Source organism: Garra rufa, chromosome 12, assembly GCF_049309525.1.
Source record: "Garra rufa chromosome 12, GarRuf1.0, whole genome shotgun sequence".
Lineage (NCBI taxonomy): Eukaryota > Metazoa > Chordata > Actinopteri > Cypriniformes > Cyprinidae > Garra > Garra rufa.
Window position 1 is genome coordinate 32684811 of NC_133372.1, and position 15124 is coordinate 32699934.

A 15124-nucleotide genomic window follows, 5' to 3' on the forward strand; every position below is an offset into this window, starting at 1 on the left:
TATATTGGACTTCAATGGTGGCCAATGGGTTGAAGGTCCAAATTGCAGTTTCAATGCAGCTTCAAAGGGCTCTACATGATCCCAGCCAAGGAATAAGAGTCTTATCTAGCAAAACAATCAGTCATTTTTATTTTTTACCACAAATGTGCATGTGCATCTTCACACATTACATAATCACATTGGAAAAGTCATGCACAGTTAGTTCTTCGTCTGTGTACTTTGGTTAAAACAGGTTGGGTAGGGGATGAAAATCCATCTCATTTTCTCCTCCAACTTCAAAATCTCCCAACTTTGTTGTTTTACCTTTTTTTGTAAAGGCCAATTGACTTTCTTTGCATGTTCGCTTTATGAGTGAGGTCGAGCTAGTGCAAGATAAGCATTTGTGTTTAAAAAAGTATATACATTTATATTTTTCTTAGAAAATGACAGATTGTTTCACTAGATAAGACTCTTTTTCCTTGGCTAGAGCTCGTTGGAGCTGCCTTGAAACTCCCTTTGGACCTTCAACCCGTTGGCAACCACTGAAGTACACTATATAGAGAGAAATCCTGTAATGTTTTCCTCAAAAACCTTAATTTCTTTTTGACTGAAGAAAGAAAGAGATGAACATCTTGATGACACGGGGGTGAGTGAGTTATCAGGAAATTTTCATTCTGGAAGTAAACTACTCCTTTAAACACACAGGTGGAGCAGAGGCTTAAGGATGGGGCATGTGGAGGGGCAGATAATATTCATAACTCACAACAAATTTTACACACACAGGATAAGGTGCTAACACTCAATTTTACCTCTTCCTATTCTTCTCACTGACAGTCACAAAAGAAATAAATGAACAGAAAATGAACATTTGGAAGAAGAAAACATTAAAAGATAAACAATTTAGAATTAATACTCATGGAAAATGGCTGGTTAAACAGCTATAATGAAAACTTGAAACCAAATGATACGAATGAAAACATCTAAAGTGTTTTAAAAATGGCAAAAAATAGTGTGTTGTAATTGTGACTCACCGATGCGTGTCTGAGCGAAGGCCTCTGCCAGGGCGGAGGGCTGGGAGTGGGAGTGGGGCGGGTGGGCAGGTGCGGGTGGAGGCAGGACCTGCTGAGACTGAGGCTGAGGAGCCTGGGTGGGCCGAGACTCCCCATGGGAGAGAGTGGAGGAGGCAGAGGAGGAGGTAGAGGAGCCGTGCAGAGAGCTATTAATCCAGGTGTCTGGAGACTGCTGAGGCCCTGTGCTTTCACTCGACACGGCCTCATCATCAGAGGAAGAGGAGGAGTCTGGCAGGAAGAGAGAGAGAGAAAGAGAAGGAAAGAACAAGAAAAAATTACCAGTACTTTTGCCATTTTAAAAAGGAAAAGTGTAAGATCTTGATTAGCTTTACTAATATTCACTATATGATGATATACTTCCTTTCTATATTTGTAGTGGTTCTGTAAGTATACATGAGATGTTCACATTAGTGTAATGGTTTATTTGCTGCTTGCATATATTACCTGGTGGGGTGCAGTTGTCAATTGGAGACTGTACATATGCGGACCGACGTTTGGTTGGCATGGGCAGAGCCATCTTTTCCTCTTTATGTTTGGCCAGAGCTGCCTGAACGGCCTCAGTGTGGACATCTGAGACAAAAAGAAACTGTTAACAGTCTTTTCTCTTTGACCTCAGCACTTTGAAATGTTAGCAGATGTTTGGTTTTATCCAAAGTGACAGGTACAACCTTGAACATCACGGGGTTAAACGCTTTGCTCCAAAGTATAACGCTTGATTGGAATCTCATTAGCTTGCTTTCTGGACCTTGATATAAATCACTACATTTTACCAATTTGCAAAGCTTCTTAAACAATAGAAGTCACCCATCAGAGTTTTGGTAATGCTTACATAACAAAGCCCTGAACATAAATTATGCAGTGAAATCAACTGATTGAATCTGCAGGACTGATGAAACTGCTCTCTGACAACAGTAGGGGAGTAAAACATATAATCACATCTGCGGCGAGAAACCGAACAACTAAGCAAGCAACCTACAATCAAATAAGCAAGCTGCCATCTTTCAATTGCCACAAAGCACCAAAAATCCACAATGACACATTTTATCTAGGCAACCATTTTGTCCAAGGATGACTGCCATGGCAGATGACTAAACAGTTCTTGCATGGATGTGGTTAAAGAACAGGAAAATATTACCATCTGCAGACTCTCTGTAAACCTCACACCCCATAAATCCTAAGTAAACACATACAGCTCGCAAATTGTTCTGTAAGTTCTATAAGAAAACGTTTTAAAGATTAAGTGCGACATTTGTTCAGTGCTGAAGTCTGTTTTAGTTTGCAGAAACTATAAGTAACCCATATAACCTGTAACGTCATCATAAGTGACCCTGGACCACAAAACCAGTCTTAGGTAGCACAGGTATATTTGTAGCAATAGCCAGAAATGCATTGTATGAGTCAAAATTATCGATTTTGTTTTATGCCAAAAATCATTAGGATATTAAGGAAAGATCGTGGTCCATGAAGATATTTTGTAAATTTCCTAGCATAAATGTATTAAAACTTAATTTTTGATTAGTAATATGCTTAATTTGGACAACTGTAAAGGCGATTTTCTCAACATTTTGACTTTTTTGCACTCTCAGATTCCAGATTTTTAAATAGTTGTATCTCGCCCAAATATTGTCCTATCCTAACAAATCCATACATCAATGGAGAGCTTATTTATCATTATTTATCATCTTTCAGATAATGTATAAATCTCAATTTAAAAAAAAAAATCCCTTATGACTGGTTTTGTGGTCCAGGGTCACATATTAGCTGAATGAAATCTAATACTTGTTAAAAAAAAAAGTTTACCAGCCACTATAAAGGCTGATAAAAGTAAATGTGTTTGTTTAGTGGCACTAATGGTAAAACATCACCTCAGTTTGAATCACACTATAATGGCTGATAAAATGAAAACGAAATGTATGTTGTCAGGCTGTTTTAACCTGATCTGTAGCGTTCATCTCTAGTCCCACCGCTCCGGTGTTGACGCCGTGTGCGCCGGTGGCGAGAAGAGGAGGAGGATGAGTTCGAAGGGCCAGGTTCAGGTGCAGAGGCGGAGGCGGAGCTTGGACCAGGAGATTGTGCATCATAGGCCGGAGGCGGAGCCAAATCTGTAGAGACAATAAGAGTGAACTTCATGCAAACTACTAGACGCAGTCAGTGATTACAGAAAATGAAAGATAAAAATGTGAAGTAGATGTGAAAATCTATGCTTTTCATCTAAAATCTCTCCAGCATTAAAAAGAATTCTCGCATCAGTGACTGTCCATAACATAAGAGCAATTCATGCTGTGGACCAGCATGACCAGTGGAGGGCAGTGCAGAGGGACTCTAGATGGAAGCCTTCAACCTCAAGAGGAACAGCCTGAGAAGATGTTTCATAACCACATTATCATATGAGTCAGTGGACAACTGAGAAAAACAAGGAGAGAGAGAGATAATATGGCAGAAAAGGAGATGGGGAAAGAGGGGGCATAAACAGGGATTTTTCTGTGGTTCTTACTTTGTGTTTGTGTCAAGTAGGGTGCTAAGACTTTGGCCCTCTTCTTCTCGTATCCTTTTTGTGTGATGTCACCTAAAAAGAAGAGAGAAAACGTGATTAACAATTAAAAACAACATTTCATTTTGGAATACATCTTTGGTTGAATTTCTTGCAAAACAGTCAGATTTTGTTTGGACAAAACACATATTTCGACTTCATTTCTGTGTTCATGCAGTGGACTTCTAAAAAGCTTTCATGCCGTTAAAATGCAAAAGTGACTTTTTAGATGATATCTGAGAGCTTTCTGACTAATGTCATTATTTTTATTTCCTTTGTGCGCAAAACGTATTCTCGTAGCTCCATAAAATTACGGTTGAAGCACTGATGTCTCATGGACTATTTGAACGATGTCCTTACTACAGTACCTTTCTGGGCCTTGAACATGTCAGTTGCAATGCTGTCTATGGAGGGTCAGAAATCTTTTGGATTTCATTAAAAATATCTTAATTTGTGTTCTGAAGATGAACAAAGTTCTTACGGGTTTGGAACAAGATGAGGGTGAGTAATTAATGACAGAATATTTATTTTAGGTGAACTATCCCTTTAAGGGTCAAAATACTGTTTTGTGGTCAGTGCATGTTTTTTGTCACCCAACCAAGGTTATGTGTAGGAAAAAGGGGAAAATGTTTAATTTATGGCTTAAAAATTTAATTATAAATGACTGTAAACATATTAAAATTATTTTATGACTTTTGTGCATATATACACTAATGTTAATACTACCCAACATAGATGCATTACATTGATCACAACTGAAAGCAAAGCCATTTACAATGTTCAAATAAATTATGTACTTTTGAATTATCATTATCATTTGTACTGTGTTTTTAATCAAATAAATCCACCCTTAAGCATGAGAAAACAAATAAAACATCTTTCAAAAACATTTTAAAAAACTTATTGACCCTGAACTTTTGAACAGCAGTGTATACATGCATTGAAACTGTAGTAGCAGATCATTAATAATGATAGTGATTAATAAAATCTGGTAAAATTGGAGTTCAAAGGAACACTTTTTAGCTGTTGATGTAGGAGGTTTGGAAACACTGGTTTAGAGAAACCCAAATCCTTAAAAATCATCACAATCTTATATTCTAACAGCCAGGCTGATTTGTGTGAGTTAGCGCCGGATTCATGTGTGCGTTTGTGAGTGTGAAAAAGAGCAGAATGTGTAATCTAGTGGGATTATGCGGGATGGAGAGAGCTTTGGTTATGATACGTGAGCAGCTCAAGCTCATTTCGACACATCCCCTGAAGGGGAAAGATTTCAAAAGAGATAACACAAAAATATTTATTATAATCCCATAGAAATCAGATTGAGCGTTGACAGTAAACTGCACTGATTCACGAGTCAGGCCACTAAACAAATCATTCTTTCAAAAATTAAAAAAAAGGAAAATAGCGAAAGAAAAGTCAACTCCCATGAGTAATGCATGAGGACCGAACCCAGCTGCACCATGGGATATTTTTAGCTTCACCAGACTGTTCTATCACACGTAGCTATGAAGGGGGCTGTGTATATGTGTATGTTCTGTATATGAATCTTTCAGTGCTCTTCAGAAAAAAAGTAGTTTTGAACTGCAGTCAATTTTCAAGGCAAGTAAATGCGCTCTTCTAAGCCAACCGCAAACTAGAAGGTTTTATTGGTGGCCTTAGGTGGTCTAGTCCACACTGAGGCTCAAACAGATTGTGGTTGGTCGTTGGGAGAATGATGATAATGTGAAGTGAGTGACGACAGACTAAGGCGGAAATCTACATTAAGGCTTGACCACTCACTCACTCATACACTTGACGTGATCTGTTAGACATCAACACACACTGTCAGTCTATAAATCAGTAACCTGTAACATTTATACTACAATCCAACCTCAGAGTCTCACTGCCACAAATCAAATTACTGTCTTTCAATCTAATATGTCACCCAGGACCACAAAACCAGTCGTAAGTTGCACGGGTATATTTGTAGCAATTTTTCTGTTATGCCAAAATTCATTAGGATATTAAGTAAAGATCATGTTCCATGAAAATATTTTGCAATTTCCTACCGTAAATATACCAAAACTTAATTTCTGATTAGTAATATGCATTGCTAAGAACTTCATTTGGACAACTTTAAAGGTGATTTTCTCACCATATTTAGATTTTTTTGCACCCTCAGATTACAGATTTTCAAAAAGTTGTATCTCAGCCAAATATTGTCCTAACAAACAATACATGAATGTAAAGCTTATTTACTCAGCTTTCAGATGATGTACAAATCTTAACCTGTAATCCAAACATTAAGTCTTAATTGCAAAATTATTTTAAATTTACATTCCTAAAGTGTAATTTAAACTTACTAACTTGCCCTGAAAGGTAAATTTAATCAAATCGTATTTAAACTAGTATCAATGTAAAAAAAATCTAATCTATAATCCAGCATTCATCATAAAAATCTAACCCAAATCCATTTCCTTAGTCTGAATTGAGAATATCTGAACATCAAGAGCAAAATCTATTTAATCACAACAGCACTCTTGTATTTGCAAGCAATTATGGGCGAAACTCCTATGACAAGTGACCTTTTTTAGTACAGCGCTTCTTTTCCTGTCTCTGGCATTTTCCATGATTTAGTTTATGCACACATAAACATCTACTGGCATGCTTGCATACACACAGACAAACATGTGCAGATTGGATTTTCTTGGCCTTGAGAGAAAGGAGGTGAAGGAGGACGACACTCCTGTAGAGATAAAGCTACATTAGTGGTACAGTTTGACTGCATTAGGAAGATAAAAATGACTAGAGATAATCTTTAAGAAGAATTCCTCTAGCAACCTAAAAATGACTGGTCTTTTTGCCATTCTTGTTTAAATATAGATTTTACATGCATGTTAATATTTTCCACAAGTTGGTATGATTCCTTAGGGTCTTTTGGTTAAAATTCCTCAATGGTTTTTCTTACCTTGTCAAAAACAGCTCTGTTCACAGCTACCCGTTTTGGTGCATGGCTCTTTAAATGATAATGAGCTACTGCTGATTGCACCCTGCTCTACCATTTTTTGTGTATTTGGTGGCTCCTTATCATCAAAAACAAATCTAATTCACTGCTTCCTCAGTGGCTCTGATGTCAGGAGAAAATTAAGACTTTTATGTTCACTTTTACATCCAACTACAAAACACCTGCATTGCTTACAATACATCGATGTCGCTACAGCTGCGACAAAAATGGAAATAATGCGTGGAAAAAATGGCAGACATACGGAAATATGCTAATACAGGACAGTCCATAAGTGGTTATGGGTGGGGCCTGAGCAATATGACATCATACTGCTCAGAAAATCAAACAGCTTGATAATTGAGACTGTGCAGGTTTTTTTGAGGATTAAAAAAAGGAGTGAATGGATTTTTATCATTTGTAAGGTGGTTGTGTTCACACACTGCTAAGACATTTATATGCAAACACCATGTGAAAGTGAACTTTGCATCTGATGTTCCCTTTAACTGGAGAATAAATAGAATAATGGCTTTAGCAGATAAATAAACATATTATTATTCAAATATTTGTGATTACTAAGATTTCAACCTGATCTCATGACAAAAACGTACCTCTGGAATTTTTTCGCAAAATGCAAAATACGTATTGCCATGTACGTTTCATGACACATTCGATGTGAAATATCCACTGAGTGGCGCTAAAAGAGTGTTTGTTTATTCCCTGGAACAGATGAATGTATATGGTATGTTTTATGTAACGTTGGTTTTTTGATCTCTCATCCTTCAGCTCTTTCATTGTGGGTCTTGTTTTTCACAGGATTCGTACCCGAGGATTCTAATTCTGTGCCAGCTGAGCTACCGCAAGCAAGCTTGTTACAGCTGGAAAGCGAAACATATGGAGCTGAAATCATAACTGTGTATGAAAACTATTACAAGTGCTCACTGTTTTACGGCCTCTAGTGTTCATTTCTGTTGGAAACTGCAGTGATATGTACTTATTGGTACGTAGTTTGCATCTTGCGAAAAAGTTCCCACAATCATGTTTTCGTCATGAGATCAGTAGCAAGATTTTATGTTTTTAAAAATAGTCTCTTACGCTCATCAAGACTGCATTCAAAATACAATAAAAATGTAATTGTGTAAAATATTAATAATTGATCATTTGACCATTTCAAATAATTATTTGCTATTGTAATATATTTTAAAATGTGATTTATTCCTGTGATGGAAATTCTTAATGTTGCAAAAGAAAAAAAAAATCTTATTAATGGTGTCACATTATGGATTTTCTGTAAAGGTAATTACAACAGAGACTGAACCATCTAATCCCTCAGTGACTTTCTGTACGACAGACATGCACACCAGCTGCTCAGACTGTGGGAAAGTTGGATCTGAAGCAGGAATATGTGCGTGTCTCTGTGACTAGAGTGTGTGTATGAGGGAAAGAGAGAAAAAGAGATGGACAAACATTTTTTTCATGTTTTTTAAATTGACTGTAAGAGAGAAGTTGTCTAGTTCTTTTGAAAAGCGTTAACTTTCCCTGACTATGATGTTTTCAGATACTCATATCCACCCTCCCTCTGGTGTGCTGCATCACTAGCCCTGAAACACCATGACACAACAGAGCGCTCACAATGACTTTCACTCAAGACACAATACGGCTATCTCTCCATTGTGTCTCTACACACATACACACAGCCTCGGTTACCCACCACCAGATGGTGACTCACCATTCAGCAACTGCCAACACTGTATCACACTGTACTGAAGTTGAATTTCATTGCCCTCCTTCACTGTTCTTTTGTCCACGTCCAACATTCTGTCTTTCCCTACACACACACACACACACACACACACACACACATTTCCTTTCCCTCTGGATGATGTCATGTTCTCCGGTGCTAAATCTTCTACCCTATGACATGGTTTCCTGTTCTGCTGAGAATATAAAAACAGACTGTGAAAGACAGGGAGAAACACAGACAGACAGACAGAGATGGACAGGGGAAAAGACACAACAGGGAGTTCATTCATTCTTATCTGTTCTTGACTCTTTCTATATTATACAACCGACAAACCGGCTTTGAAAACCTGCTCGTGGAAACAGTAAAGTCAGGGTTACCAGGGTGTGTGCATGCAGGTGACGACAAGACTCAAATTACCACTTCACACACCTGGGAACATGCCTTGTCAGGTGTAACCTTCCTAATTCACTTTGTAACACAGTATATGGAGATGATCTGACCTGTGTTTACAGTGTGCTTTACCGTGTGCAAGTGCAAGTTAAAGTGCTGGCAAACTTTAACATAAAGAGGTTGCCAGATCAGATCTTTTAGGGCCCTTATGATTTTATTTTTTATTTTTTGTGCTGGGCAATGATTAATCGTATATATATATATATATATATATATATATATATATATATATATATATATATATAATATAAATTGTATTATAAATTGTAAATTAAATTATACATTAAAATTGTAAAATGTAAATGGGTCAAAGACGAAAAAGGGTTTAAGCATAAAAACAATAAGTGTAATACTGATTGATTTAAACTGTTTTTCCAAAAAAAAAAAAAGGTTTTCTGTTTAATTTAATTGCATTTTTGTTTTAGTTTTTCTGTGCAAAAAATAAATATCATACATTTTCCCCTAATTTACAGAAGACACCCACTAAAATGTCATTCAGTGTAACAATCTTGTCAGGCATATTTACAACAAAAATCTAATTATGCCATATTAAAAGATGAACTAATTTCACCCCAAATACTAATTAGTTGAAATTCTACATTTTCTTTTTTTTTTTTACTCATTTAAAACACAATCAAATTTAATATGCTCCCTTATTCTTTTATATATTTTAATGTGCAGGTCAGAATAAGCATGTTGTTTGAATTTTTACATATACATTGTGTTACAACATTATTTCACCCACATTTTATTCTCCAAAAACGTATTGAAACTTTAAAAGTAGACACTTACTTACATTTAATGTGCTTTCTATTGACATAAAAACACTTTTGTAAATTTCTTTTCATGTGGACATCTTAACGTATTTGACATAAATACATATAAATATTTTCAAAATATATACTGTATGTGTGTGTAAACATACAGTAAACATAATAAATATACACAGTACACACACATACTGTACTGTATTATATAAACAAAAGCTTTTATTTATTTGGACGCAATTAATCAGGATTAATCATTGCCCAGAACTAGACTTTTAAGTTATTTTTTGAATGAATTACACTATTTTTATGGATAATAAATGACAAAAATAATGAAAATACATAATTTATGCATGGATTTTACATAAAAACAGCTTTTATTATGACATCTATTGTACTGCATTTAACAGTAAAAAAAGAGTGTATAAAACCTAATTTCAGCATTGAGAATAATTATTTTAAAAGTATGAGAAACTCAATTATGAATTAAGGGATAAATAAGTTTAATTGTCCTGAAAATAAATGTCACAAACCAAAAAAACCTAACGTATCTAATAGTTTTTTTTTATTAATTTTGAGTTATCAATTTATTTTGGGATAAAACATGACATCCCTACTTTTCCATTTCCTACTTTTTTGTGAGATTCACTCCCTTTCTAAGGTTATTAAAAAGATAATTCACCCAAATATTACAAACTTTGTCACTGATTACTCACTCTCATGCCATTCTAAACCCGTAAGAGATTTGTTCATCTTTGGAACACAAATTAAGATATTTTTGATGAAATCTGAGAGCTTTCTGACCCTCCATAGACAGCAACACAATTACCACATTCAAGGCCCAGAAAGATAGTAAGGACATCATTAAAATAGTGTAACATCTGTGGTTCAACCTTAATTTTAATGTAGCTAAGAGGATACTTAATTCAACAATTTCTTCTTTTCCGTGTCACTCTTTGATAAGCTCGGATTTCATCAAAAATATCTTAATTTGGTTTTATGGTTTTGGAACGACATGAGGGTAATGAGAGTAATTAATGACTGAATTAATTTTTTTTGGTGAACCCTTTAATGCTGATACGTAAAGTAAGGGATCTGAACCAAACCGCAAAAATATTTTTTGGTACATAACTCATCCCACATTGTCTATGCTTTGAACATAAATGTTACCAAATTATGTGACTTTTTTTCTTGGCAGATATATAAAATAAGAATATTAAAAAATAAGAAAAAAAAATCACACACAGAGACTAAGACTAAACCACAACAACTTGACCTGGGCCAGCAAGTAACCACCTAACAACAATCCAAAAAACACTCAACACTTTTGCAACCACATAGCAACACTCAGGCAACCACTTACAACTCCCTATCAGTGTGGTAGCAGGATTCATGTAGGAAAGCACCAACATTGTCCTCAGCTATTTTTACAATTATGTTGCGACACAAAAATTACACACTTCACCTTTTAGCAGCCCTTTAATAAAGGTCATACTGTGTATAATACAGTTCAAAGGTTTTATGTTATGCTGTTTTCGCTGTTCTTGTGGCATATGGGCTTCTTACTGCTTTTAGCTTTATTCGTTATGAATGAGACCAGCCTAAGGCGAACTCTACTGTTCCCATAGCAACTGTGACTCTAAATACAACCCACTTAAATACATCCATACACACACCAAAACAACACGAAAGCCTACTCACATGAGAAATTATTTATGCCTGTTTGTAGAGCTGGGCGGTATGACCAAAAATTTATATCACGGTATTTTTCAAAATTATACGGTATCACGGTATATGATGGGTTTTTTTTTTCATGCATGACTAGGTGTTAACCACATTTCCTAATAAATTAGAGACTAATTACTGCAGTATATTGGCTTACATTGACCGGACTAGTATTAACCCAGGTTTGAATTGTCTCACAAAATGCTGTTGTTCACAAAGAAGTGACAGTGGCACTCATAATTGTAATGAGGTGAAGAAATCAGAATTCATGATTTGCAGTCAAAATACTTCACAAGTTCACATTTACAAGTCTACGCGTTTCTCTTCCAGCAGGAGGCGCTGTCAGAATGGTAGTATACAAAGTAGCGCAACAAATGATTTTGAAACGTGCAGCGCTCATATTTATTCAATGGATAGCCTTTTGAAGTTTCATCGCAATTCTTGTCTTTCAGTCCCCACATTTTAGACCACCTGAAATCATAATTATGACTTTCATAACCGCCTAATAACACTGCAGTCATCAATGAAAATTTAGAGCTTTATTTAATACTTTCAAAAACAAACCTTACACAAAATACGTTTCTTTTTTATTTTTTTTCCCACCATGTTCGGGGCACAAGAAAAATATTAAGGGACTAAATTAATATCAGCATATGAAGTATAATCGTCTCTCATTGTCTGAAAGAATGCACATCAGATGCTGAAAGTCAGTTTTTACTTTCACTTTAACATATTGATCAGTTTCCACGTTGCTTGTGTGATATCCATTGGCTTTAAAACATAAATATTAATAAAAATACAGTATATAGAAAAGACATATCTTTAAAATATTGCGACGTAACACCAACGTAAAGCCATTGGCTGTATCCGAAATCGCCCCCTATACCCTCATTCACTATTCCCTACATTAGTCCACTCATTCAGTCCACTTGAAGGAGTGAGTGAAAACGAGTGAGTGAATTCGGACACTGAGTGCACCGGAAGGACTGCCGCTTTTGCATAGTATTGCTTACTGTTTAACAATCATTTAAAACGGACAGTTCGAGTAGTTAGATTAAAGGATTTATCTTGAACTATGTCAAGGAGTTTACATATAAACCCTGGTTAAACAATTTAATAATCAATTTACAACGAATTTGTACCCGTGTTGTATGCTGTATTATGCAGTGGACAAGCGGATGGATGATTCAGCTGCGGGCGCCATCGTCTGGCGAGACGCGGGAATTCAGTCGGCGCGCGACTCTCACAGTGCATTATGGGTTATCTCTAGCTGTTGAGTGTACATCGGTTGTACACTCGTTTTTGCGGTGCATTGTGGGATTGAATGAGTGCACTCGGGAACGTTCACTATGGTTTCGAACACCACTTAAAATGGCTGTCCCCTCAAATAGTGCACTATTTAAGGGTATAGGGGGCGATTTCGGATACAGCCATTGTTTTTCTCTCTGTCTGCGCACAATGCGCCGATCTCTGCTCTAGTCATCACTGCAGACACACCCCCTCTTGAAATTTCGGCATTACAAGTTTTGCAAATCGCTAACCCTGGGTCTTTCTCAGATATACTGAAATACGTCCACACCTCAGATGTGTTGCTTCAGACAAGCACGTGCAAGCTGCGGTTTCTGTTTGCGTCAACATACGTGTTCCCAGCGCTTTGTACGCACACACTCACCGGTATTGGGGTATATGAAAAATGAATATCATTAAAAAAAAAAACACCGGTATTCGGTATGAAAAGGTATACCGCCCAGCCCTACCTGTTTGGAGAGATTATTTTAGCCACAATAAAAGCACAGGAATGTTTGAAATTGCTTGGCCAGAAACAGTTTATGCAATGTCGCAGACACAAATGTCCATCTTCTGTTCTGAAACTTTACTATACATTTACACGGGCGAGAAACAGAACTGCAATATACAAGTTAATTACTCATACCATTTTCAATCACATGCTCTCTAGTTGGGTGTTACCTATGGAGGTCCATTTGCATTACTGAATACATTTTTTAAAAAGTTTTGCAACTTTTTACCTCACAATTCTGATTTTTCTTTCAATTGACCCTTGAAAAATATTGACACATTGACACAGTGGAAAATACATCACGGAGCAAAGAGAAAACTGACAACATGCCGACAGACAAGACAAAGAGGGTTACTTCAGGTACGAAACAAAGCATTAGCTTTCAAATGTTGTCATTTATTTAGGAAATTCAAACAATAAATACTGTTTTGTGGCTCTTTAATGTGTCATGACAGATTGCTGTAGCGCCTCATTTCTAGTGGCCTGTGAGGTGATCATCTTTTCATATTTACCTAAAGCACGAATAAACATGAATGAACATCAGAAGGTAATTTAATTTGAATTTGAAGACGTCAATACACACAATTTTTCAAGTTCAAATCCACCAAAGTTAATCTACTCTCCTGTCTGATTTGTTTGTCGGACAAAATGGCGGATTCAGCATTATGATTGGTCAGATTACCTGTCAATCAAACTCCCTGTAAAGGGTCAACTGAAAGATCCCATCTTGCAGTTCTGACTTTTTTCTCCGAGTTGCGCATATAAACTCACAACTGCAAGTTATACACTCTTTTTGAGCAATTTTATGTGATTTTTGTTTGAATTGTGTAATTCACACTTATAATTTAAGAAAATGTCAGAACTGTAAGCTTTTTTTCCCTTAGAGTTGGAAATTTTAACTTCAATTGCAAGAAATGTTGTATAATTTATGTCGTATAATTCTGAGAAAAGAAGTCAAAATTGTGGAATATAAACTTGCAATTGCAAGAAAAAAGTAATAGGCTAATTGTGAGTTTATATCCCACAATTCTCACTTTAAAACTTGCATTTCTGACATTATAACTCACAATTGCGAGTTTATATCTTGCAATTCTGAAAAAAAGTCAGAATTATTGGATAAAAAGTTACATTTGTATCTTTTCAAATTTTTTTTGTTTTGAGAGAGATATTTAACTGCCTAAATTTACTTCACTATATTACAAATAAATCCTAATCTAATCATGATAAACTATATATATTGTTGGGAAGGTCTAAGACTCCTAAATAGATATTTTACCACTGTTTTGTGTTACAAATTATGAACAAGAAGTAATAGATTAATTTATGACAAGGGTGCGCCTCAAAACATATACAACAGGAGTTCTGGCCTTTTTTACAAAAATACTTTTTTCATTGCCTTTTTCCCTATCACGCGTTAGAAATCATAAGAAATTATATATCAACTGAAAACTTAAAATCTCAAAATTCATCCTTTGAAAACCATTTTAAAATCAGACATTGCATTACTATGGAAATTGTACATTAAAATCATATTACAAAATGTTTTCGTTCATTATTATAAAAATTTAACTTTGGATTTAACTTTAATTTAACTTTAACTTTGAAATTTTACATCTATGTTCAAAATAGGGAGTGACAGTTAAAAGAATAAGCTCAAACTGGAAGTTGGGAAAAGCTTTAGGGCCCTATGAAATCCATTTTATTTTTTCCCAAATTCCGTTTTATATATATATGTATGTATGTATATTTTGTACAAATTATTTTACAGATATTTTATATTTTAATTTTTTTCCTTAATTTTACTCGATTCGATTTTTTTCAGTATGAATTTTTCGAGACTCTGTTTTAATGGTTAAATCAAAAATATTAACCAAAAGGCATGTATAATTAATTGAAATCATGAAACTTACACAATTGAATGGCAATTTATTAAAAGTTAAATAAAAATTACCTTTTAAGGCCCTATGAAATATGTTTTAATTTTTTATAAAATTCCGTTTTATTTTTAACAAAATTCGTTTTCCATTAATTTTTTCATTAATCTTTTTATTGGTTTCATTAAATCCTTAAATTCTAATAAT

At 35.3% G+C, this 15124-nt stretch overlaps 1 protein-coding gene across 1 annotated transcript in view; it reads right to left on the reverse strand.

The window, feature by feature from the left end:
* dip2bb (disco-interacting protein 2 homolog Bb) overlaps positions 1-15124 on the reverse strand; it is a 51459-nt gene that overhangs the window by 27826 nt on the left and 8509 nt on the right. Inside the window, exons 2-6 of the mRNA XM_073852560.1 lie at positions 3544-3615; positions 2984-3151; positions 1494-1619; positions 1011-1277; positions 789-806 (exon numbers count right to left, since the gene is read on the reverse strand). Coding sequence (XP_073708661.1) covers positions 789-806; positions 1011-1277; positions 1494-1619; positions 2984-3151; positions 3544-3615 — 651 coding nt within the window. The remainder of the gene's footprint in view (positions 1-788; positions 807-1010; positions 1278-1493; positions 1620-2983; positions 3152-3543; positions 3616-15124) is intronic.